The sequence below is a fragment of the Falco punctatus genome (assembly GCF_963210335.1).
Source record: "Falco punctatus genome assembly, chromosome: 6".
In the NCBI taxonomy this organism is placed as follows: domain Eukaryota; kingdom Metazoa; phylum Chordata; class Aves; order Falconiformes; family Falconidae; genus Falco; species Falco punctatus.
This window is the reverse complement of record NC_137585.1, coordinates 85587780-85611087: the sequence shown is the minus strand read 5'-3', so window position 1 is coordinate 85611087 and position 23308 is coordinate 85587780. Positions and strand designations below refer to the sequence as shown.

General features: G+C 38.5%; 2 protein-coding genes across 4 annotated transcripts in view; one reads left to right on the top strand and one right to left on the bottom strand.

Moving 5' to 3' along the window:
* Nucleotides 1–23308, bottom strand: part of MLC1 (modulator of VRAC current 1) — a 49362-nt gene extending 26054 nt beyond the window's left edge. The window contains exons 1-2 of one of the 3 annotated variants that reach the window (XM_080393996.1): nt 17360–23308; nt 16–153 (exon numbers count right to left, since the gene is read on the bottom strand). The gene's annotated coding sequence lies outside the window, so the exon portion shown is untranslated. Of the gene's footprint in view, nt 1–15; nt 154–671; nt 750–17359 lie in introns of those variants that run through there. The other 2 variants (XM_080393997.1, XM_080393995.1) reach the window with 2 other exon arrangements.
* Nucleotides 896–17366, top strand: LOC308066342 (RNA helicase Mov10l1-like). Its single transcript, XM_080393473.1, has 7 exons — nt 896–4679; nt 7572–7827; nt 8408–8471; nt 10202–10358; nt 10770–10882; nt 11677–11867; nt 13944–17366. The coding sequence occupies exons 1-7, from the start codon at nt 4595–4597 to the stop codon at nt 14086–14088; spliced, it is 1011 nt and encodes a 336-aa protein (XP_080249599.1). The 5' UTR covers nt 896–4594; the 3' UTR covers nt 14089–17366.

The following is a 23308-nucleotide window of genomic DNA, read 5'->3' as shown; positions in this document are numbered from 1 at the left end:
AACCTTCATGCTTACCTTCAATTGAAAAGTTAACTGTCAGTTTAAAACAGTCTTGTGAAGACAGCTGCCTGTACACTTTGTGATATTCTCACCGTTCACTGAGTCATGCCGTCTTTGAAAAGTTCCCCCTTAGACTTTGGCTTTCAACAACATCTATTCAGATATGGAACAAAAGCACAGCAAAAACTTCAGTTAAGCCAGGGAACAGGGAAATGCCTCCTGAATTTTAATTAACAGAACACACTAGAAAATGACTGTACTACATTCTCATAGGACTGCTTCCAAATCAGACCAACAAATTAAAAAAGTTTCAAGTCTCTTTTTTTACTGGAGTACTACCCCTTACATCGCATCCTAAATAGAACTTTCTTCACAATTTACCAGTTTAAGTTATTATAATAGCCAGTGATAACAATATTCAACAATCTAGTTCTTGTATCAAAACAACAAAAGCTACTTATAACGCAGTATTCTAAAATACCTAAAATAAACTACACATAAAAATTCAAGTATCCCAACAAGCTGCAAGGTTAGAAAGTTAGAGGTTAGAAATCTATCAAGAATATTATCTTCACTGTAAAACTCTTCACTATCTTTTTCTGCTAATCCTAGTTATCTAGAGTGTTCAGATAAACCCTGCACACTTCAATCAGGCTGACATGCATACTTACAGAACACCGTGATTACTGAACTACATATTTTAAATCTAGCAAGCAGCAGTGACACACAATGGCCAGTGCACATTGGATCCAGTCCTCCTGCTTATTAGGCAATAAAAAAAAAATTTAAAAAAAAAAAGAAAAGCTTTTATCTTGAAGATGTTGGCACCTTGACAGCTACAGCAATGACAGGGTCTTTTGTCTAAAGTTTAAACACTGTTGTAACCAAGACACAATTAAATCTTCAGTATTCTGAAGGGCATCGCCTTTAAAGTATGCCAGAAAAACTTTACAACAGCACTACTGCTCAATTTGTATGGACTGTAGATTTTACTCGTTATAACATCAGCCGATACTGAAAGAATATTAAAATGTTACAGTTGTTTTAATAGACTGAAACATGGAAATTAATGCACCATACACACAGTAGATATAGCTGTAAACTGTTAGAAAAATGGGGGGAAAGAGACTGTGTAACCACACAAAACTGTCTGAATTAATTAAGCCCTTGTGTTTCTCTTCACAGAAGAAACACTATGCAAGTATTTCCATTATCTGTCACTTTTCAGAGACTATGGTTTAATGGAAAATGGGTAATATGTTACGTTACGTGTTTCATAATGAATGCTATGTACTGGTTTGCTCTAACACAAATTACCATAGAAATAAAACAGGACCATATTTTATGCCTTCTGACAAATTAGGGAGATCAACTTATTTCTTAAATGAAATTGGTGAGATATTCAGGTATTTACCTGATGTAATCTCTTTGAATTAAAAGACTTTATGAACTCCTGCACCACTGAACAGAGCAGGGTTCAAATCCTAGAAATTTTTTTCACAGTTCCAAGTGTTTCAGCCTGTTTTCAGTATTGTACCTGAAAGTTCCCTCTCTCGAGCATCACACTACAGTGTTTTCTCTCGTTATGGTGAATTTCCTTCTGCTCCCTTTCCTGTGCACTTCTCATATTTGCCATTCTCCTTTTTGCACTGAGGTTTACCACACAGTTAATCTATCCTCTGCATTTGGCATCACTATCAACAAAAAACACTTAAACTTCACAGTGCAGATTGTACTCTAAAAGTCATTCTGTGTATACACAACCTCAAGGCAAGATCTGGTAACCAGAGCCCAAGCCACAAGCCAAGACCTTAAAATGCTAGGTAAGGTACAAAGTTGCTGTACAAAGAGATTCCTCCTAATTCTAAAGACTGCATAGGAAACCTACACAAAGACTGCAGGAAAAATAACAATACCAACAGAACATTAGAGACTTCTGAAAAGGATTAATAAATGAAGCGTTTTTATGCTTGGTTAGGGTTAGGCCAAAAGCGGTCAAGGAATAACAATCAAATCAAATCATGACAGCCTATGAAGTATTACTTGCTTCCACCATTGAAATGACCTCTGAACTTGTTCAGCTTGTTCAACTGAAGCAGTTATAGCAAATAATAGGTCATTTCCCAGGGCTGTGCCACGCGAGCATCCTCCAAAACAACCACAAAAAGATAAAAAAACAGATTGACAATTATAACTCATCTCCCAAGGGACAATATGATAACAAGGTACATAAACTTGTCATAGTCCTACTTTTCTATCAGTAATTAATAAAAAAGCATTCTGTCCTGGACCAGATTACTTAGCACTGAATCCAGGCTGATGCCCATGTTCCCAAATCTAAACACAAAAATATACAGCACCTGAAGCTTTGATGAAATTTGTTTCAATTGACCAAGCCTGCCTTTTGCTGATTATTTTTTATTAGCTACACTACCTATGCATTCTTTCACACAATATTTAATTACACTATTTTAGCTCATTACCTGTATTCCTTGTTCAGTATTTTCAGCTCTTTTAAAATCAGCTCTTTGAAATACTTTGTTTCTCTGGAGCTGATTCCTCAGTCCTTGTTTCCCAGCTCATGTCTTGGGACATGTACTGAACCAACAGCAAAATGTAGGCCCAACAGCTTCAAAGAGCTCCTCTAGTATAATATACGCTTCTTCTGACTTAGATCTTCATCGTAAGAGTTTAAACAGGTTTGATCAGTACAAACACAAAACACTTCTAGTTTCACGGATGTCATAAACACAGCATTTTAAAGGACATCCAGATTGAATACCAGTCTTTTCTGCCTAGGCCAAAGCCTGGGAAGCCTCTTACAAACGACAGGATCTTCAGACAGGAATTTATGCATGTATAACTAATCCCCTCTTCCAAAAAACCAAATTTCTTCACCTCTCATATTTTTGCCAACCAACACTCCTCTGCCTGCACTCCACAGAAATCTCAGTGAAAGAAAATGGTGGTTAAAATGCGTTAAATCAGTGTATCTAAAGGGGAGGCTTTCACCTCCTCAGCACTTTTCTAAAAAGATCAGTGACTGCAAACACTCATATACGTTTCTCTTCCCAGTAGCATCACCTCAGTTACTTCAGAGCAAGACATTGGAACCTGTGTGTAATTACTGGCAACCAGAATTTCTTCTGGTCTAGAAACTGTACAGAACCCTATAAAAGTGTCAAACAACCTGCAATACACCCCTAGCCCTTCTTTGCCTAAATAATGGAGAGCTAATGATACAAGTAGAAAATAAAAGGTTGCCAAAGTGCTACTCTGGTCTTAGAATCCAATCACAGACAATGCTGCTTCTCTATAACAGTCATAGTTTCTCAGAGAAGCATAGACTGCTCTGCTCAGTTTCCTGAAAACATCTGTGTTATGCGGTCATTCCCAGTGAAATTACTGGGATGCTGAACACATCAACTCAAAAACTATGCTTTATTTGTTTGGGGGTTTTATTTATTTACTTGTTTTATTTATTTATTTATTTATTATTTGTTAAACAATTTAAAGGGGGCTTATACAAGATACCAAAAGTACATTGCATGAAGAGAAATGGTAAAAATATCAACTATAGAAATGATATGCAAGTCAGCAACATTTTATTTCCTCTAGATTCACAACAGCTCCTCCATTGAGACAAAAATACTTTTTGTTTCTTTTAAGCAAGTTTATAATGTTCTAGAGCTTATTCTATCATTTTGAAACTAGCTGCTACTAAGATTATAGTAATTCAACAACATGCAACGTGTACATGCATGCCCTCCCACGCACCGCATTTTACCATGCTGGATGGACTCCGAGTCCGACTTGGATTGCCAGTGCCACACAAGCACAGAGCCCTCAGGCCAGGTGAGATGGCAGCCTGCTGGTGGGTTTTGCCTGCTCAGGACCCCTCGCTTACAGAAACCCATAAAACCTGTCATGCACTACGAACACAATTCCAAACAGCATCACCAGCAAGCAGCAGGTTGCACGCACCGCTCTACTTTTAAGCTTTTCGTGTTAACCGCGCTGCACACCGCCTTTAACACCTCCTCAGCCCCCGCCACGAGACCCTACCGCGGGAGGCCCTCTCACCCTCACTTCTGCCAACAGCCTACGACTCGCGAGGGGCCTGTGCCGCCTGCCGTGACAAGACAGCGCGCCCTCGAACGGGGGAGCGGGGGTGGCACCCCCCGCCCCTCCCCGGCTCCAAGGGACACAGTCCCCCGTGCCGGGGGCCGAGGCGCCGCGGAGGGCGGCCCCCTCGCGGCGGGGCGGGCTAGGCGGGAACGCGGCCCCGGGCAGACGGGGACAGAAGGCGCGAGGCCGCGGGGACAGAAGGCAGCGGCCAAGCCCGGATCAGCGCCAGGTAACGTCGCGATGCTCACGCTCCGGCCCCGCCCTCCAGCCCGCACGGCCGCCGCGCCTCGCCCCAGGGCGCGCGGCGTGGCCTCTTTCACGTGACCAAGAGCGAGCAGCGTGATTGGCCGGCGGCGTCGCGGCGTCTTGAAGCGCGGCTGTAGGAGGGGGCCCTGGGAAGGGGGAAATTTGGTGAGGGGTGGCCGGTGCTCCGGAGGCTTTGGTGTGGGGTGCTTAACGCTCGGGGATGCTCAGCCTCTTTTCTAAGGTTCTCTCCTACTTCTGGAGACGTGCAGATGATGAGGAAGGAGGTGAAGGATGGGCAGCCTCAGGTAGGCGTTCCTGGGCCCGTTGTGGGATTGCAGGGCCTGATGCAGGGCCTCCGTGCAGCTTCGGAGCCTTGAAGGCATTGGGGGTCTTGTCCCTTATATGAGTGGCACTGAGTGAAGAGCTGTTTCCTTATGAAAAAAAATCATGAAAAGAAGATAAATTTTTGATTACAGAGCATGTGGGAGTATTCCTAGCAGTAACTTTTTTTTCCATGTTCCCTGAGTAGGACAGGTTACTGTTGTTGCTTAGAGCATGGAGTGAGGTGTAAGAGGAGTGTTGGTGTTGTGGTGGTGAGTGATGGATGGCTTGGGCTTCTTCTTGTACTACTGTATTAACAAATAAACCTTGTTCGTTTTTCTTGGGCTGTAGAATGGAAATGACGGTGTAGCTTTGATTTTTGAGGCTCCAAAATGGTGTACGTTTAAGATGCTTTTAGTAGCATTATTCAATGTAGCAAAAAGTGCCTTTTCATGTTTATGAAGACAGAGAAAAAGGATTTCTTACTGTATTAATGGTCTTGATTATGAGTGTAGCTAGTAATACGTTAGAAATCTAAACTAGCATGCTTCAGTCCGGCTTTAAGCTGGAAGTTGTAGTGCAGTGCTGTTCAGTGGTAGTTTGTGTGATACATAAGCAGATACTACTTCTAATCCGAAAGACTTTAAACTCCTACGTCAACAGAGAAACAGCACCACATCTCAGTTCAAAAGTGTATTAACTATAATGTTATGTAAACAAATTTGAAGAATTAATTGGTATATCTTCTTTACTTTTTTTCCTGCTTTTTTTGGTATTGAATTCTTAAATGTGTTGGATACCCCATGCAAACAATGCTGAGCGCTTTCTTTTGCTATAGTAAATATTGAAAGTAGTTGTTGGCCCCAAGTTTTTGAGAGAAGCTATTTAGCTTGCAGGTATTATTTTATCTCAAGTTTTTCAAGGTGTTTACATATATATATGCAGATGCTGGATTCTGCACCTAAAATGAGGTGATCCTGGCCTGGCTGAACAGAGAGCTTTGGCTGGAACTCAGGGAAACAAACAAACAAAAAAAAGTTACGACCTTTGGAAGAAGGGACAGACAACTCAGAAGGACTACAAGGATGTCATGAGGTTATGCAGGGAGAAAATTGGAATGGCCAAAGCCCAACTAGAACTTAATCTGGCTACTGCCTTAAAAAAACAGTTTAAAATGATTCTATAAATATATAGCTAGCAACAAAAGAAGGGCTAAGGAGTATCTCCATCCTTTATTGGATGCAGAAGGAAACATATTGATAAAGGCTTAGGTACTTAATGCCTTCTTTGCCTCAGTCTTTAACAGGAAGACAAGCTGTTCTGTGGGTACCCAGCCCCCTAAGCTGGAAGACAGGGATGGGGAGCAGAATGAAGCCCCCATAATCTAAGGGGAGATGGTCAGCAACCTGCCACACCACTTAGACACACATGTCTCTGGGGCCAGGTGGGATCCACCCAAGGGTACTGAGAGAGCTGGCAGAAGTCCTCACCAAGCCACCTTCAACCATTTATCAGCAGTTATGGCTAGCTGGGGAGGTCCCAGTTGACTGGAGGTTAGCGAATGTGACACCCGTCTACAAGAAGGGCCAGGAGGAGTATCCAGGGAGCTATAGGGCTGTCAGTCTGACCTTGGTGCTGGGGAAGGTTATGGAGCAGACCATCCGGAGTGCCATCACGTGGCACGTACAGGTCAACCAGGTGATGAGGCCCAGTCAGCATGGGTTCATGAAAGATTGCATATTGGGAAAAATTTCTTCACTGAAAGGGTTGTCAAGCATTGGAGCAGGCTGCCCAGGGAAGTGATTGAGTCACCATCCCTGGAGGTATTATAAAGACATGTAGATGTCTTGCCAGTGTTAGGTTAACATTTTGACTCAATAATCTTAAAAGTCTTTTCCAACATAAATGATTCTGTGTTTATATGTACAAACTGGGGGATGAGAGACTAGACAGCAGCCTTGAAAAGAGATCTGTGGGTTTGGGTTGATGGCAAGTCGAATATAAGCCAAGAGTGTGCCCTGGCAGCCAAAAGGGCCAACCACACCCTGGGGTGCATCAGGCACAGCATAGTTAGCCTGTCAAGGGAGGTGATAGTCCCACTCTCCACTGGTGCAGTCCCACCTTGAATACTGTGTGCAGTTTTGTTGTCAACTAAGAAGGACATCAAACTATAGAGTCTGCCCAGAGGAGGGTTACCAAGATGGTGAAGGGTCTCGAGGGCAGGACTCAGAAGGAGCAGCTGAGATCACTTGGCTTGTTCACCTTGGAGAAGAGAAGGCTGAGGAGTGACTTCATCACAGTCTGCAACTTCCTCAAGGGGGGAGTGGCGAGGGAGGTGCTGGTCCCCTCTCTCTGGGGACCAGCAACAGGACACAAGGAAATGGAATGAAGCTGCATCAGGGGAAGTTCAGATTGGACATTAGGAAAAGATTCTTTACTGGGAGGGTGGCCAGTGACTGGAACAGACTTCTCAGGGAAGTGGTGGCGGCACCACACCTGTCCGAGTTTAAGGAGCATCTGGAAAATGCTCTTAGTCATATGGTTTAGTTTTAGGTAGTCCTGCGAGGAGCAGGGATTTGGCCTTAATGATCCTTATGGGTCCTCAAAATATTCTGGATTTTTCATGCAGCTTAGAGTGTTGGTTTTACAGTGTAGTCTGTATTTAACTAGCTTTCTTAATTGGTTGAAAGCGTAACCTGCTGCAAGACTTCAAGACTTAATTGGCAACCGTTGGTATTTTTAATTGAACAAGAGAATGACTTGGTAGAAGGTATGGTAGAATGGTAGAAGGGATAGCACTTTTAATAGTATTCATTACTAATTGCATAGTCGTGTAAACAAGTGATTTGGTTTTATGTCAACACTTTTGGATGCAGGTGACAAAGAATTAAAAACTGTACAAGGAGTAGTGACAAGATTTTGCCATGATTATGGGATGATAGATGACATGATAATCTTCACAAAGGATGCTGTTACAAAAAATATGCCACTGCTGGTTGGACAGGAAGTTACTGCGACTGTTGAAGAGGATAAAACATCAGGTGGCTTGAAGGCCATCAGGGTAAGAGGTGAAGACAAACAGTGGTCTCGTTTTCTCTTTAGTCTTGAGATGTTCTTTTGGAAGTTACTTTAGTTTTAGCCTGCCAGATTCTACAAAATGGGAGAAACTGCCAGCCCTTCACCTAGTGGGGATAAGTTGTTTTGGTTTTTTACTATTATTACATTCCATATCCTTTAAAATATTGTTCCTTGAATACTGATTTTCTGAATGTAAGTCCAGATGTAGTGAATATGAAACTATCGGTTTGAAGAAATTCTGATGCAATTATCTCATCATACCTAGTTCAGATCTCTGTATTACCTTTTTTGAGTTTCAAAGTCAATTTTCTTACTGTTATATGAATAGTTAAGAACATAAAAACAGGGGCTGCAAGTTTACTTTCTTTGCCCAGAAGTGCATAAGAACATCAAGTTGCAAAACTTCTGTTGTAAAAAAAATCTCCATTTTTATACCTCTCCAAGACACTATGTTGCTGATTTCAGTACCTTTCTTGCTTAACACTTCATTTGTAAACCAACTTCAAGGTTGATTATACATTGTCACAACTTTAAACTACTGTATTTATTTTTTTTTAAATCATATAGGCTCAACTCTCAGGTGCCTGTGATAATCTAGCTAAGAACCTGAGTCAAGTGGCCCTTCTCCATTTAGTTATTATGTAAATATGACTGGCGCTTCAAAGACTGACAGCAGTGCAGAAGCAGTTGATAACTGGGTACAGAACCCGTGTTCTTGGCTTGTATCTGCTTGCTTTAGCTGCACTATACTTTAAGTACAGCACTAGATCAGTGTACTTCATCTGATAAACTCACCCTGACCAAAAGTCTGAACCAAAGCTTAAGCTGCTTGTACGGAGCAAATCACAGTGTAACTACTTTAAAAGTTAACTTGAGATTTTTAGTAAATGGATGAACTTCCCTCAGCAGTTTCTGTTCTAGGATGATGCTTCAGCATCTGGAATGAGATCCATGTGATTAGGACAAAGCAGTTAGCCTTCAAACTGCTTTTTCTTGCTTTGTAATACATTTGTTCTTTGTGCAAATTGTGCCTCCGAGAAGTGCAACATAGAAAGGTAGTAATAGCATTTAACAAGTGTGTCTTAATATTTGTGAAAAGTGTGGCTATGTGTCTTCCATCTGTGCATACTGCTCTGTAAGGGAAAGCTTGCACTGTATACTCTTATGTCACTGTATTATTTTTTTCATATTATATACTGAGAAGATACTTTTTATTCAGAGTTTCTAGTCTTCATGTAGAAGTGAAAACTCTACAGTGAACTTTTGTTTTCTGTCCAGTTGTGGGTTTTTTAGTTACTCCCTTATCTGTGTTATTCTAGTTCTCCACTCAGTTTCTTTATTCTGATTGTGAATTTGTAAACACTTGATTTTCTGAAATAAGTTGTTAATTTAATGATCTAACTTGTACACTTACGCTACAGTTCATGGAAAAACTTGTCCATGGGCATTTTGTTCATTGTATTGGTTTAATTACTGCAGAGATACCTTGCACGCTTTCTTCATGCTTGCCTACGTCCTTATCCTCATAAGCCTCACAAAAGAAGAATTTGATTTTTTTTTTCTCCTGCTTTATTGAACAGTGTAGTGTCTCTACATAACAGCTGGAGTAAACAGTTCTTGCTTAATAGTAATAAGTGCTTCTGTCCCCTGGCATTGGTGTTGTTACTGGCCCTAGCAGACCTTGTAGAGAGCAGGGAACCTCTGAAGAATGAATGTTTGAACTGCAGAGTAGAGACCCCTGAACCCGTGATGGTGGTGGCCCTTTGGGAGCGAGGAAGAGAACTCATGGTTCTAGGAATTCTAGTAATTAAGAGCAGAGGTGGCACATCCTTGCCCTAACATAGCTGGGCGGGAAAGTGGTTTGTATACTTTGACAGTTTGTAGCTTGTGTTCTGCAGAGGGCTGTTTAAGCTAGTAAACTTACGTTTGAGGTGTTGATATGGAGAATCTCTAAGAAGCAGCTCTTTGGGGTTTTTTTGTTCAAATTACTAAAGAATGCCTGAGGGGCAGTCTGAAATACATTTAGTTTTTATAAATAACTTAAACTTTTCTGTTTTGCTTTCTGAGAAAGTGATGATCTAGTTTCACTTGCGTACAATCACATTGGGGGGGGGGGGGTGTCCTCTTGTTATTATGAAGAAAAGTCTTAAGTAGACCTAAAGCAAGGAAGCCTGAGTAAGACTGACAAATCAACATGTAATTATGGTAGTGTTGCAGCACACAGCAGACTTCTTAAAAGAGAAGCAACGTATTGTTTACTACTCATTTTTTTCCTGTACAAAAATGAACAGCTACAGTGAGCATAGAATTGTCTAATAAGAAGCTTGACTTCCATAACAGTTGAAATTCTGGTATTTATTGTAGGAATATGTTTAAGATATAATTTGAAGTATCAGCTGTTTGAATGTTAGGGGTGTTTGTATTATAGGTTGATGCTGTCCAGAATACGTGGGGAGATTCCAATGCTACTTGTGATGCTTCTGAACTAAATATGAAAGTATTAATTGGCAATATTACCTCTGTCTCTAAGGATGGTGGCTATATTAATAAGAATACTTTTTTTGCAATGGAAAATGTCTGTGAAGGTAAGGACTTGCTTGTTTGTTCTTCCTTAATTCTTTTTTTTTTATATCTACAATAGAAATATCTTCTGATACACTCTATCAGAACTTGGGACACTGACTGCAAGTTTATGTTGTGAAACAAACAGGTATTTGGGTGAAGAAAGCTACCTGTTCATTTCTACTGAGCATAACTGGCATGCAGTCATGTAAGCTTAAATTATATGTAAGCAAGTGTATTTTTCCACCAGCATTTCTTACATAGTTTGTCATAACCTGTTAGAGGAGGAACTGCAGAGAAGTTTGAACTCTGTGGATCTCAGTAATGCATTGTTCTGGATGGTCATTTTATTTAACCATAAACTAGTTCTGTATGGGAGTAATGCAGATGTCATTGGTAGCCATTAAACTTGAGAAATGCTCTGTTTTACATAGGTTTCAAACCTTTTGAAGGTGACTGGGTGCAAGCAAAATATTTTATTAACTCGACAACATGGAACAGTGAAGCAGTTGCTGTAAAGCCTTTGAGATACAAGCAAGTAGACAAGGTAAGTGTTCTGCGTGTTGTTTTTTGGCAAGAAGAATCTTGTGTGAAGTAGGGTTTTGAAGGTGGTTTTAAGTTGGTAGTATTGGTAAAGATAAAACATAAACTCATCCATTTATAGGATTATTTCAAAAGTTACAAAGCTTTTTGAAAAACTTTTTGGTTAGAACAGGAAGAGCAACTTCCTACTGGCTATCAATCGTTGATTGGGATGCTTACTGTTGGTTTAGTTACATTAATTATGATGAGGATGTGTGGATTTTCAGTCTTTTTTTGAGAAGTAATTGGAATTTAAATTATTTAATTTATCCAAGTTTGGCTTAAAACAACCATTTTCCTTTTATTTTACTGAAAATGTTTGTTCCCTCTACTAATACATAGATTAGGTTTATGGTTATTTTATTTGCCTTAACTGTGCATATTGAATGAACTGTACATATTTGCATGTCAAACAAAAAAATTTCTTCTCGTGTAACTGCTAATATTGAAGTCTAAGTTGGTAAGTCACAAGGTGGGTATCATGATTAAATCAAATGTAGTATGCACTTGTGTAGAACGTGATGCTTATCTGAGGTATTTGGGTATTTGTGTTTCTTTGCGCTTCTAAATTTAAAAACAAGCACAATGATTCTAGGTTAGAGCTGTATATTATGTGTATATGTTACGAATAACTGAAACTTCAGAATTCATCTCTGTTAATGCTAGAATGATTGTTGCAGGAAAAAGCTATGCAATACTAGTATGCCTATTAGCTTAAGCAGATAACATGAAGTAACACTGAATAACAAACTGTTACAGGTTCGCATTTCCAGCATCTGTGGAAGAAGTGGTACAATAGATGACAGTATATTTTTCACTTTGGATTCATTGAGACTTCCTGATGGCTATTGGCCTTGTAGACATGATCTAGTGAACGCGGTTGTGGTGGAGAGCAACCGGTCCTATTATCTTTGGAGAGCTCTCTGTTTGGTACCAGTCAGCTGGGATCGGTAATATTTGTTCTTTCATTCTCTTTACAATTCATCTCTAGTTGTTAAATGAAATTATGCAGCATAACTTTTTTGCATCTGTTAAGCAAGAAACGCTGTGAATTCTTCACTGGTTGACTAGAAGTCATCATAGACCATTGGGAAGATCAGCCTGATAGGATTTGGCCCTTGCTTTTTCTTACTGTCTAGAAGGTGGGGACATCTGTGCTTACTAAAGAAGCAAAACTAGTAGCCGCTGAGCTCAGGGATATTGCTAGGCAAGGAAGGAATATTGCCTGGTTTTGTTAATAAAATGCCAAGCTCACTGTCTGACCTTGTTTTTTCTCTAATCTATGTTCTTCTTGCAAGGATCTTACTGTTTGAAAACCATTCTTAGCAAAACTGATGTGAAATGGATGTTTAATCCATTTTGCTTATGTTGTAGTGATTCTTCAGATGTCTGTCCTAAATGGAATAGTTTAATGATCTGACTAATAGAGATTCATTGGGCTTGCAAATACCAAAGGGAGGGAGAGGTTCTGCAGGTACTTTAGATGGCATATGTGATGTGAGGAGGATCTGGCCAGACTGCAGTAAAGATTGGAAAAGTAGATGATCAGGGTGGAGAAGCAGCAGTAAAAATTTGTGAAATAAGCAACTACGCAAGTGTAGAATAGGCAACACTAGTCAGTAGCAGTTCTGCAGCAATGATAGTTTGACTTATGAGTTACTGTCTTGTGAAAAACACAAATACTGCCCAAATGTGTATAAATAGGGCTATTTCATGTAAAATCTTTCACTCCCAGTGCTAACAAGGACTTGGTAATCTGATTCTGCAAGCCAAAAATAAACTGCTGGCCAATTGGCAAGTCCAAACGAGAGCAAAACCAACATTTTGATACCTCTCATTCATAGTGTTTGGGAAAACTTGCCTTGTTCAATCTCTAGGAAATATAGCTAAGGGTGGTACATATGTTTTCAGAGGAACTGTGAAGAATGGGATAAGATGTTTTCACTGGAAATAACAGATATAATAGGTTTAAATTGTACCTGGATGAAGCTTCATCACTTGGCACAATAGTACAACTCACTGATTTCTTTCAGGTGAACATAATTTTAATGATGGATTTTAAACAGAAAATTATTACTAAACCCAAGTTACAAAAGTAGACCTATAGGGTTGATTTCTCAGTTTTAGTGTATTTCCTACCATATCAAAAAATTGAAGCAGCTTAAGCTGCAGTGGGAGACATCTAGTGGGCTTTGCTAGTAAATTGAGGTAGCTAATAAAGAACAGATGCAGTCATTTTCTACTTTATTGGATAACTAAGGATCACTTAAGGTGTGTAAATATTGGTGAGATTATTAAAGTATTTCCAAGTTAATTTTGTGTCGTTTTATCTAACTGAATAGTTTTAGTTGTAGCATAGAAACAATTGTTCAAATGATTTCTACAGGTAGATGACACTGTGAGGTTAGTGTGGTGGTCACTGTCTCAGAGTGAAGAGCGTGTGACTTTGGTTTCATAGGCATTTTTCATTAGTAGTATGTGTGATAGTTTTTAAGGGTGTTTTTTGTTTTTCAGCCTTTTTTAAACTAAATCTTCAGTTTGCTACTTTCAGATTGTAGCAGTAAGCAGAAGACATAAGTGCTTGGAGTACCTGTTAAATATTTCCGGTGTAGTTATTTTATCTCTTAAACCCCAGTGCTAATCGGGGCTCTTGCTAAGAAGCTGCTCTTTGTTGTGTCTTGGTTAAGCTCCCAAAGAGATCTGCAACAGCTTCAGTCACCATTTGATTCAGCTCTTCAGCAAAGATTAGCTAGCTTCTTAATCATTTTAGTCTTGTATCCAAAGTTTTATGCTGGTTTATTTTGCTGTTGACAAGAGACTTGTGGTTTTTAACTTACTGCTTAAATTAGTAAAGGTAATTGATTGTCTTGGAACTATAAGTAGCTGAGAAAGTGAACCCTCTCACCTGCTTCTTCCTAAATAGCATGACTATTTTGGTATAGTGATTCTTAAGCTTGTGCTGAATCAAAGATATTTGCTGAATCTTATCTGCGTTTCAAAATTGCTAGTGAAAATTATTTTTACAGACAGTCTCACTCTAATGGAGTCAATCTGGATGAGCCTTATGAAGACTTAATAAGAGACAAAGGAGGGTTGGAAGTGTCAAGAACGACTAATTTTGGAACTCTGAAGCAGGGGGAATCTAAAAGAATAATTCTTTGGATAGAGTAAGCCTTTCTGATTGTTCTAAGCTTGCTTTCTTATCATTACTCCATAGTTTGTAAACCTGTCTTTCATACGGAAGCCCCTCATTGTTGAGCCTTGTGGCTCATGGTCTTCAAATGACCGTCAAATACTATGGAATTACAGAGAACTTCATATCGAATTTAATGTCTTTAGGATAGTCTTTTTGTTGAGTATCTATCTTAAAGATAGTGGTTTGAGACTCCCCAGTCCTATGTCTCTTTTCAGTCCTAGTAAAATCCTTTCTGAAATGAGGATTAAAGGAAACGCTTTTACTTGTAAGTGTGTTTAATTTAAACTGCAGATACACTGTCATCTTCAAAATCTTAGAAAAAAGAGGACTATTGCATGCTCATGTATTAAAAGTTTTCTGGTTGTTTTTTTTTCACATCTGGGCACAGAGGCTCAAATGAAGTCACACCTGAATACCCTCTATTCATTGCTATGTCTCTTTCCTAAGAGTTAGTTACCCAATGATAAATTTTAAGTTACCACAGCTTTTTTTATACATAGTATTTCTGTATGCTGCATATGGTGGTTGATAATGACCTAGTACATTTAGCAGATGTTCTAGTCCTCATGAGTTAGAAGCAACAGTGCACCTTTCTGATAGTGGTTATGAAATAATGGTGAACTAACCTGCTACAGACAGTTGTATTTGACTTCAGGTAGAATTAAGCTTCCCAAAAATATTAACTGTGCATTTAATTATGTGCTTAATTACATAACTACTTCTAGGAATAAAGGGAGCGTATCACAGTCGTTAATCAGCTGCAGATTGGCTGGATGGGTGAAAGACAAGCAATTCAGTTTCCAAATTCCTCAAAAATGTGAGAACAGTCCAGAAGCGCATCTGTCATCTTTTCCTATAAACCAAGATGACCTCTCAAAAGCTGCAATTAATTCATGTAATGACAATGGAGGAACAACATACAAGCCATTGAATAATACATCCATTACAAAGCATAGAGTCGTTCCAGGTACAGTGAAATGTTAACATTTGAATGCTGAGTGTTATCTCCTCAAAAGACCTGTAAGTTTGTTTGAGTAGACTTGCCTATGCTAGTGATAGCAGTTGTGGTAACAGAATGTATTATAATGTGTTTACTGCAGAAGGAATCAATTCTCAGGATACAAATTTATCAAGGATGAAAGAGAACTTTTCCTTGGTGAAAAATGAAAATCCACATAATGCAGAAGATGAGCAAAGGGAAGATGTGAAACAACCAATAAAGCATGTCAATATTGCTGAAGAAATCTGCATACCACCAGGTGGAAAAACATTCATAGTGATCATATGCACAGCTGTGTGAGTATTTCTATTGGTTCTGAGCAATACAATGGAAACGAGTCATAAAAATTGATGTAATAGTTCCCTTATTCTGGGCACAGTTCTGCAGTGTTTTCTTTTTTGTGTAGACTAAAGTAAACCAGTATTATTTGGAATTTGAAAATAGTTAGCATTTTGATGCTTGATTCTGATTTTTGTTGAAAGAACACGGTAGTAGTAAATGAAGAAGTATAGCGGGAGTAGATAACTTCTGTAAAATGAACACAGTAAGGTGAAGATAATGCCTACAGGTGATTACATTCCTTTCAGGAAACCTATTGCTCCATGAGCACTAGAGCTAATGTAGATTTCCTGGGAATTTTTATGTTATATCTGATAGGTTTCTTCCAGTCTTGGTCTCCTGACATCATGTTCATATTGCTACATGCCTTCATCTCAAGCTTTGCTGCCCTGTGATATTAAATGCAGGTTATGTATGCTTAAATAAACCTTTTTGACTTGATGGTGTAATTTATAGTGCAGTTGGTTTGCAGATCTTAGAAGACCCTTGAAAAACAAAAGTACTTTGCTAAAAAAAATATTTCATGGATTTAGTTAAGAACAAAAAGTGGCTTTGTGTGAGCTCTTTCAGAATTCAAGTAGGAACCTCATGCTGGAAAGCTTGCTTTCATATTCTTTTCACTTACTTCCCGCTGTAGCTCTACAAACGTTGTGTACCACAACCGCTGATTCTTGTGATCATAATTTAAGAGCTGGACAGGGGAAAACAAGATCAAATGGTTTAATTCATCAAAGTAACACTGCATTAACTTTCACACTACTTCTGTTACCATTTTAAATAGTGAGGCAAGGCGTAGAAATTTTTGTAGGGGGATGATTTAGCTGCAGATTGAAAGGTAAGTGGCAGGCATGGGTTGCCTTTGTGGAGAAGTACGTAGAAAGAACAATTTATATTTCGCTGTAGATCTGTAAGTGCCTTAAAATCTGAGAATCTTGTAATAATACAGAACAATCCACACAGAACTGCATGGGACACTGCAGCATGAAGGTAACAAGTGCTGGCTGGCCACTTAAGAGACCATAGAAACTGAAAATTCAGATCGTAAATCTGGACAATTTATAGTGTCTCACTGAATTTGTATATCAGAGAAAACCAGGCTATAGCTTTAATCTGAGCAGATAGTGTTAGTTGGCATGAAAAAGTGTTACTCCTGCCAAGGAGAAAGTAAGGTGGAGTCCTTCTGGGATGCTTTTGTTTCAGGCACATAATAACAGTGTTGGACTATATAGTTAGTGCTGAGGAGAGAATTGGGCTCTAGGTAGCACTGGGATGAGTTCTTCAAGGGATTTTTAGAGCAGATGGTGTATGTTAGATCTTTTGTCTTAAGTTCTGTAGAAACCAGTCTGAAGAAAATGTTCCCTCTGATTTTATTTCCCATCCCCCTTGTCACTCCCCAAGCACAGCTTACAAATATGCAGTGCATTTTTCAGAAATAAAGGCTCTTTCCTTCTTTCTCCACTTGAAGTTCTTACAGTTAGGATTCAGTTCTGGGTATGCTTAAGCAAGGTGGAGCGTTTGCTCCAACAAAGCTGTTGCTGCAAACAGTAAAGGGCTATGCTTCATGTTCCTCTGGAAGTATTTGGCTCATCTTTTTCAGTGAGAGTAATTCAAAGATGTTCCTTGTGACGGAAATATTAATTCTGTACCTCGTATGTTGAGGGGAGGGATTTTGCTCTTTGTCCACACTTTTGATGAAATTAGGGTTTTGAGATTTTTACTTTTTTTTTAATTTTATTATTATTTATGATACCCTGATTGAACCAGGATGGGGACTAAGTGTGAGGAATTAATTTAGTAATTTTCACGTTACTGAAATGAGAACCTACATTTTTATTTTAAAAAATACTTAACAACTGGGGAAAATGAAGTATGAACATGATGGTTTTAAGAATATAACTTTTGCTTACTTTTGAAGAAATCCTGGGTACAGCAAGGAACTCCTGTTGCTTGGTTTTTCTGATTTTACTGTTGGACGCTATGTTGAAGCCACTGTAAAAACCGAAGAAGAATTACTAATAGCACCTGTGGAACCATTTTCTCTAAGAAAGCCTAAAATTATTCCAGAACCTCAGCCAAGGAAGACAACAGTGGTTGCCCCTACATACAGAAGGTACTGGGAGTTAGAGCCAAAAAAATAACACTTGCCTAATACTGCTGTACTTGGTATTGCTGTATCTCTTCTGTAATGCTGACAAAGGTAATACAAAACTGAGAGTCTGTACATGTTTCTACATATGTTGTAAACAAGATAATTGTAGACCTAACTGATAGAAGAGGTTGTTTCAGTGATGAACTGCTTCATTTCTTTGTAGGTTTCTCAAATGGGAGCTCTTTCTACTGTATAATGTGATGATAAACACTGTTGTATAGTAATCCACAAGTAACAGTTGTGTTACTGAGAAAAATGATGGAAACTTGGAAATAGATTTCCAAGAGAGTTAGCTTTTCAACTCATCAAGCAACTTTGATATCTGTATCTGATAAATGTTTTCCCATCTTTCATTCAGAACTTCTTTTGCAAATACGCTTCCATTATACTTAATTTGCTTAGTTACAAAAATATCACTGTACTGAAAAAGCAGGCACACAATGTTTTCAAGTAATCTGTAACTGCAACGCTTACCTTTCTTCCCAGTACAGCAAACTTCTTGTTGTGGTTTAACCCCAGCTGGCAACTACCACAAAACCAGGACATGTCTCAGCTGTTACCTTGAAGGAATCATTGGGTTTGGGGGTGTGTGTGTGTGTGTTGGTTTTATAGCCTTGATGATGTGGCATGTTAATTATCTGTTTTTCACATATATAATTTGAGAAAGCTAAATGATATGTCCTGCTTATTTTTATCTGTTTGTTTTAGAAATCATAGAAAGAAGTTGCCAAGCTTTCTCCCACATTATACCATACCAAATGAGTTAAGGAAATGTGTGGAGCAGAAATTAGACATACTGACCTTTCAGCCTCTTCTGGCAGAGGTATGCAAGTGTAGGTTTATATAAGAAAATATATTCTATGTAAGTGTGTTTCTTCAAGCTGGCCTTAATTTAGCAAAGATGTGTAGCCCATAGTGTAATACAAGATGATGTAGTACTGTTACCAAGTAGGCTTAAGACATCTATATGCCATAACTTCTATGTATTTCAATATGTCGCAGAATCCAAGCTTATAAGAGCACGAAACGGTAAATGTGACAAACTGAAAAGGGAGTAGAAGTGCAGTGGGAGTGGGAGAAATATTACAGAAGCTGAACAAAGATTATTCTTCACTGTCACTTTTTAGGCGTCATTGGAAAGGGTTTTTTGGTGTGTCAGAACAGTAGTCTAGCAGTTGTTTCATAGCAAATGAAAGCAGAAATTCTTAAGTTATTGCAATAACAGAGGATTCTTTTCTGGTTTATCCTCAAATTTGATTCACTACAGCTTGTTCAGATTCTTCCTTCAAGTATAGCTATTGCAGAATACATTAATAAAAAAAAAAAACCACCAAAAAGACGCAAAAAAACCTGAAGTCTAACAAGAATATTCCAGTGATTCATTCTTCAAAACTTTGTCCTGATTTGATTTCTGGTAGAACTTCTGCTGCAACTCACTACTTTCCCCTAACTTTTTAAGGACTTATAAACTGCAGATGGTACTTAATTTTTCAAAAGTGTAAAAGGCTATGTTGTCTGCTTTCTAAACAGCTCACACAAAAGCTGAGGTCACAGCGTTAAGATAGCAGATTAGCGATCCTCTTTCAAAAGGAAGGCAAAACTGCAGTGTTTGAAATAATTGTATACTAAAATTCTGCCATTAATGGTGATCTCTTTAACCACACACCTTAAGTTCTGTCTGATACTGGTGACTGTTTTAAGTCTGTTCCAGAAAGCACTGCTCATTCACCTTGTATCTCAATGAGAAGATACCAAATAGAAACCGTTCTGTGCTATCACTTATTATTTAGAAGTCTTGGAGAATACCACTTCAGTGAGATGTAGTAACCTCTGAAGAGGAAGTTCAGGTTCTTTCAGCTTGCCAGAAGCTGTATAATCATCAGCCAGGGTCAAGACTGACATGACTCTCTCTTCACCTGTCTCTGCCCTGTGTATTTAGATTTTATGTTTTTTGGGATTTCTGAGCATAGAAATCCATTTGTAGATTGCTCGCTGAATTCAGATGTTGAAGTTGCCATTGTAGTAGGGAGAGACTTGGCTAACCCTTTAGCTGACTGGCTATTGTATCTGAACTCCAGGGATTATACTAACTGCACTTTGACTGCAGGGGGAGTTTAAAATACTAGCTAATATAATAAATACATATATTTAAGTGCCTCAATTGGCAACCTAGTTGCTGTACAGTCTGTTTTAAGAGGTGTTCATATTATGTTAAGAATAGTGGGTTCCATATCTTAGTGTAGAAGTTACAATAATGTATATTGTTTTGATTTGGTTTTCAGGGTCTTAATCTAGATAATTATAAAGCAAACTTTTCTACTCTCTTGTGGCTTGAAGAGATCCGTGCAGAAATGGACATAAAAGACTTTAACATGAGTGGGGTTACTTTGAAAAGGAATGGGAACTTGTTAGTGTTGGAAGTGCCAGGAGTGGAAGAGGGCACACCTCACCTGATTCCAGGTAGTAATTAATGTGAGATAAATGGCAGGCTGATCAATATTTTCAGTGCAACACAAACTCCATTGCTTATTCATTTGTTTAAAGAAGTCTGTCACATATTTGAACAAAAGTTATTAATCTAGACTCCTAGCCAGATGAACTGTACTGTTAACATGAGTCTTAATTGGCTGCTGTGTGAAGCAGCATTGCATGTGTCTGTTTTTATGTATGTTCCACTACTTTTTAGGATTTTTATGTATGAAAATTGGTGGGGCTTTCAGCAAAAATAATTGTCTTAAGTTATTACTACATTACAGTTAGGTGTTTCAAAAGCAAAAGCTGGGACGGTAGTTTTAAATTCAGAATCTCAAATAATACAATATGCAAAAGACTTTTCAGGAAGTATTGTCTGATGTAATTAGATACCTTTTGAAATGTAACATACAACTGCATTTCAGAAGAGGTACTTACAGATACAGTAATTTCGCTGAAGTTAGTTAACATCATGCATCCTGCAAATTCCTTGTTTAGCCATGCAAAAGAGGAAGAAATTAAGTGCTACAGCAAGAATTTTACTATTCCTTGTAACAGTATGTTGTCTTGTAACTTTGTTTGCAATTAGGTGGTAAGGTGATACTGAAAAGTCAGATCTACTCTGAGCATATAATAGAGTACATTGCTTATATTACTGAGGTAAGTAAGGTGTATCTCTTGTTGAAAATACTGTGGTCAACAGGTTACAAGGGGAAGCTGGCAATTCGTAGAGTTGCAGACTAGCTTAAGCTGTGTTCTGGGAAGCTAGATTTGTATTATCTACATTTGGAGTGATGATTTTGTATTTTTTAAAGACTTTGGCTTCCCTGTTCTTTCTAGATTATAATCTTTACCTTCTCTGAAAGCACTCATAACATAATCTAGATATGCAATACGTTGATAGCAGGTAAATCTGGGTGTTCTTTTTTGGAGGTGACAGGGCTGTTCAGTGCTTTCAGAGGTGCTTCTTTGAAGGTTTAATACTTTAAACACATCAATACACTGACTTCTTTTATCTTTACAACAGATATGTAATGAAGATGTTACTCTTAAATGTAATGCAGACTTTGAACAGGCTTACAACTTGGAACCCATGGATGTGGAATTTGTGCATTGCAGGTATTTTCATGTTTCCAAAAAGCTACATTTAATGATTCCTCTAGTAAAGTGACCTCTAAAATATATACGACTGTCAGTTGGGTGTTCTGGTGGATGCAGGTAGGAGAAGGACATAATTATGATTTTGACAATTCTTTTACCTCTTTCCCTCAACATACCTTTGCCACTACATGCATTGGTAAAAAACTGCAACTGTAGTGATGATGTACAAAGAATTCTTGTCTTTAGCCACTCTTAAGTGATTGCAGCAGTGCCAGGCAGTGAAATGAGGAGGGATGAGGCAGGGTGGTTGTTTCTTTTTTGGTTTGGTTTGTTTTGTTTTGTTTTTTGGGGGGGGTTGGGTTTTCGTTTTTTTTTTTAGGGAAAAAATATACCAATATGGCTGCAAGACTGTGCCAAAAAAAAAAATCACTGATGTTAACCACCCATCTTTTTATACTTCTGTTTTATTTGTGGGATGTTTGCTATCTGTACGGAGTTGCTTTATCTTCTTTGTGAAATCAGCTTTGCAGAGAACTTCCTTGAAAGACTATCGAAGTCTGGAACACCATCCCCTCTTTGTATCACTGATGAGCTAAAGAATATACGTATCAATATTGTTCGTAGCAAAGCTGTTCATTGGCGTTTCTGCAGCATATTTCTCAATAGATGCTGCTTTACAAAAATTAAACTCCTATTTTCTTATGCACTGGTGCATAGTAATAAATACTGCAAAATAAACTTTTGCTTTAATCTACAAATTCATATTCTGATAACAGGATTACTAGCAGGCGATGCCAGCTGGCAGTTGAGCAAGCCGTCTACCTGGGTGAAAAAGGTATGTTTCAGTTGACTTTAAGCGATCTAGAGGAAGTCACATGGTTTATATTGCTTTCACATAAGGGCATACCGAGAAGAATGTATTGTAGCTTGTTCTTAGAGGAGTTTTCTGTAGTATTTAAAAAAACAAGTAAACCTCTCTGAGTCTAGAGTAAATGTCATCAGAATAATTTCATCTGTGGGCCATCACAGGGGAGAGGAGTGGAAACAAACTTTTGTGAACTGTTTGAGCCAGTAAGAATTATAGTAATCGTACTGTTATAATAATAGCAAGTGAAACAACATTGTTTTGTGTTACCTTGGAATTTATTAAAAAGTACTCGTTTCCTGGTTTATGGTTGAGTAGAACAGTCCGCATAAATTTCACACAGCTCTTTACCATTTTTACGTTAGTTCTGATAAATCATTTTTGGCGACTCGGAGCAAGCTGATGTATCAGCGATAACATTAATTAGTGAAAAGTGCAAAGTGTTTGTGTGGCTTTCAAATTTCTCTTTCTCTTTCATCTCTAAATTTGAAGTGTTATTTCCGGAAAGGTTTGTCTTACAATCGCCACAAGCTATCAAGACCCAGAATACTACTGAGTATTGTATTGTTGATGATGGCGTTGAACAATGTTCCCAGCAGGAAAGTAAGGTATCTATTCTGTAAATGGTCCTTAAAATGCTGAGTGCCATTCAGATACTAACTGTACAGCTATTCTTAAAAAGGAATTGCATAATGGAGTACCAAAGAATGAATCTAAGTTGTATTCTGCTACTTTCTGATGACAGAAGGTTTTGTTTGCTGCCTGGGGATGGGATTTTATGATAAGTGATACTGTTAAGCTAATTCTCCAGTCTCAAAATGGAAAGTGCTTATAAAAATACTGTATGATTGTAATTGGAGTTGTCAGATTTGCCTTGGAGTAGTTTTCATAGCTACTGTTGAGTAGGTACTTAAGTCCTGTTATTGTGGCAGAAAATAATTTTGTGATAAAAGGTAATGATGCTATTCTGGGTAGGTTGACCCAGGCTTCTTTACTGCTAATTAAATTCTATGAAGAAAACTTAGAAATGTTTCTCAGAAAGGACTTCAGAAAGTTACCAAGTCCTCCTTCCTATTTGAAGTAGGACTGTCACCAACACTAAATAAAGACGGCTTGGGAATGGGACAGCTTGGGAGGTGTTTCTTTATTTTTGTGTAGAGGTTCCACAGCCCCTGCATAACCTGTGCTTCACCACCTTTCAGCTCAAGAATTTTTCCTAATTCCCGGTATGAATCTTCTACCTGCAATTTGTGGATGTGGTCCCTTGTT

Bases quoted from the DNA above. Each gene is read 5' to 3' on its own strand.
- LOC308066342 (XM_080393473.1), top strand. From the start codon at position 4,595: ATGCTCAGCCTCTTTTCTAAGGTTCTCTCCTACTTCTGGAGACGTGCA. The intron at 7,828-8,407 runs GTTTTAGCCTGC...TTCTCCATTTAG, and splicing joins TTCTTTTGGAAGTTACTTTA to TTATTATGTAAATATGACTG. The intron at 8,472-10,201 runs GTACAGAACCCG...TTTGTATTATAG, and splicing joins CAGAAGCAGTTGATAACTGG to GTTGATGCTGTCCAGAATAC.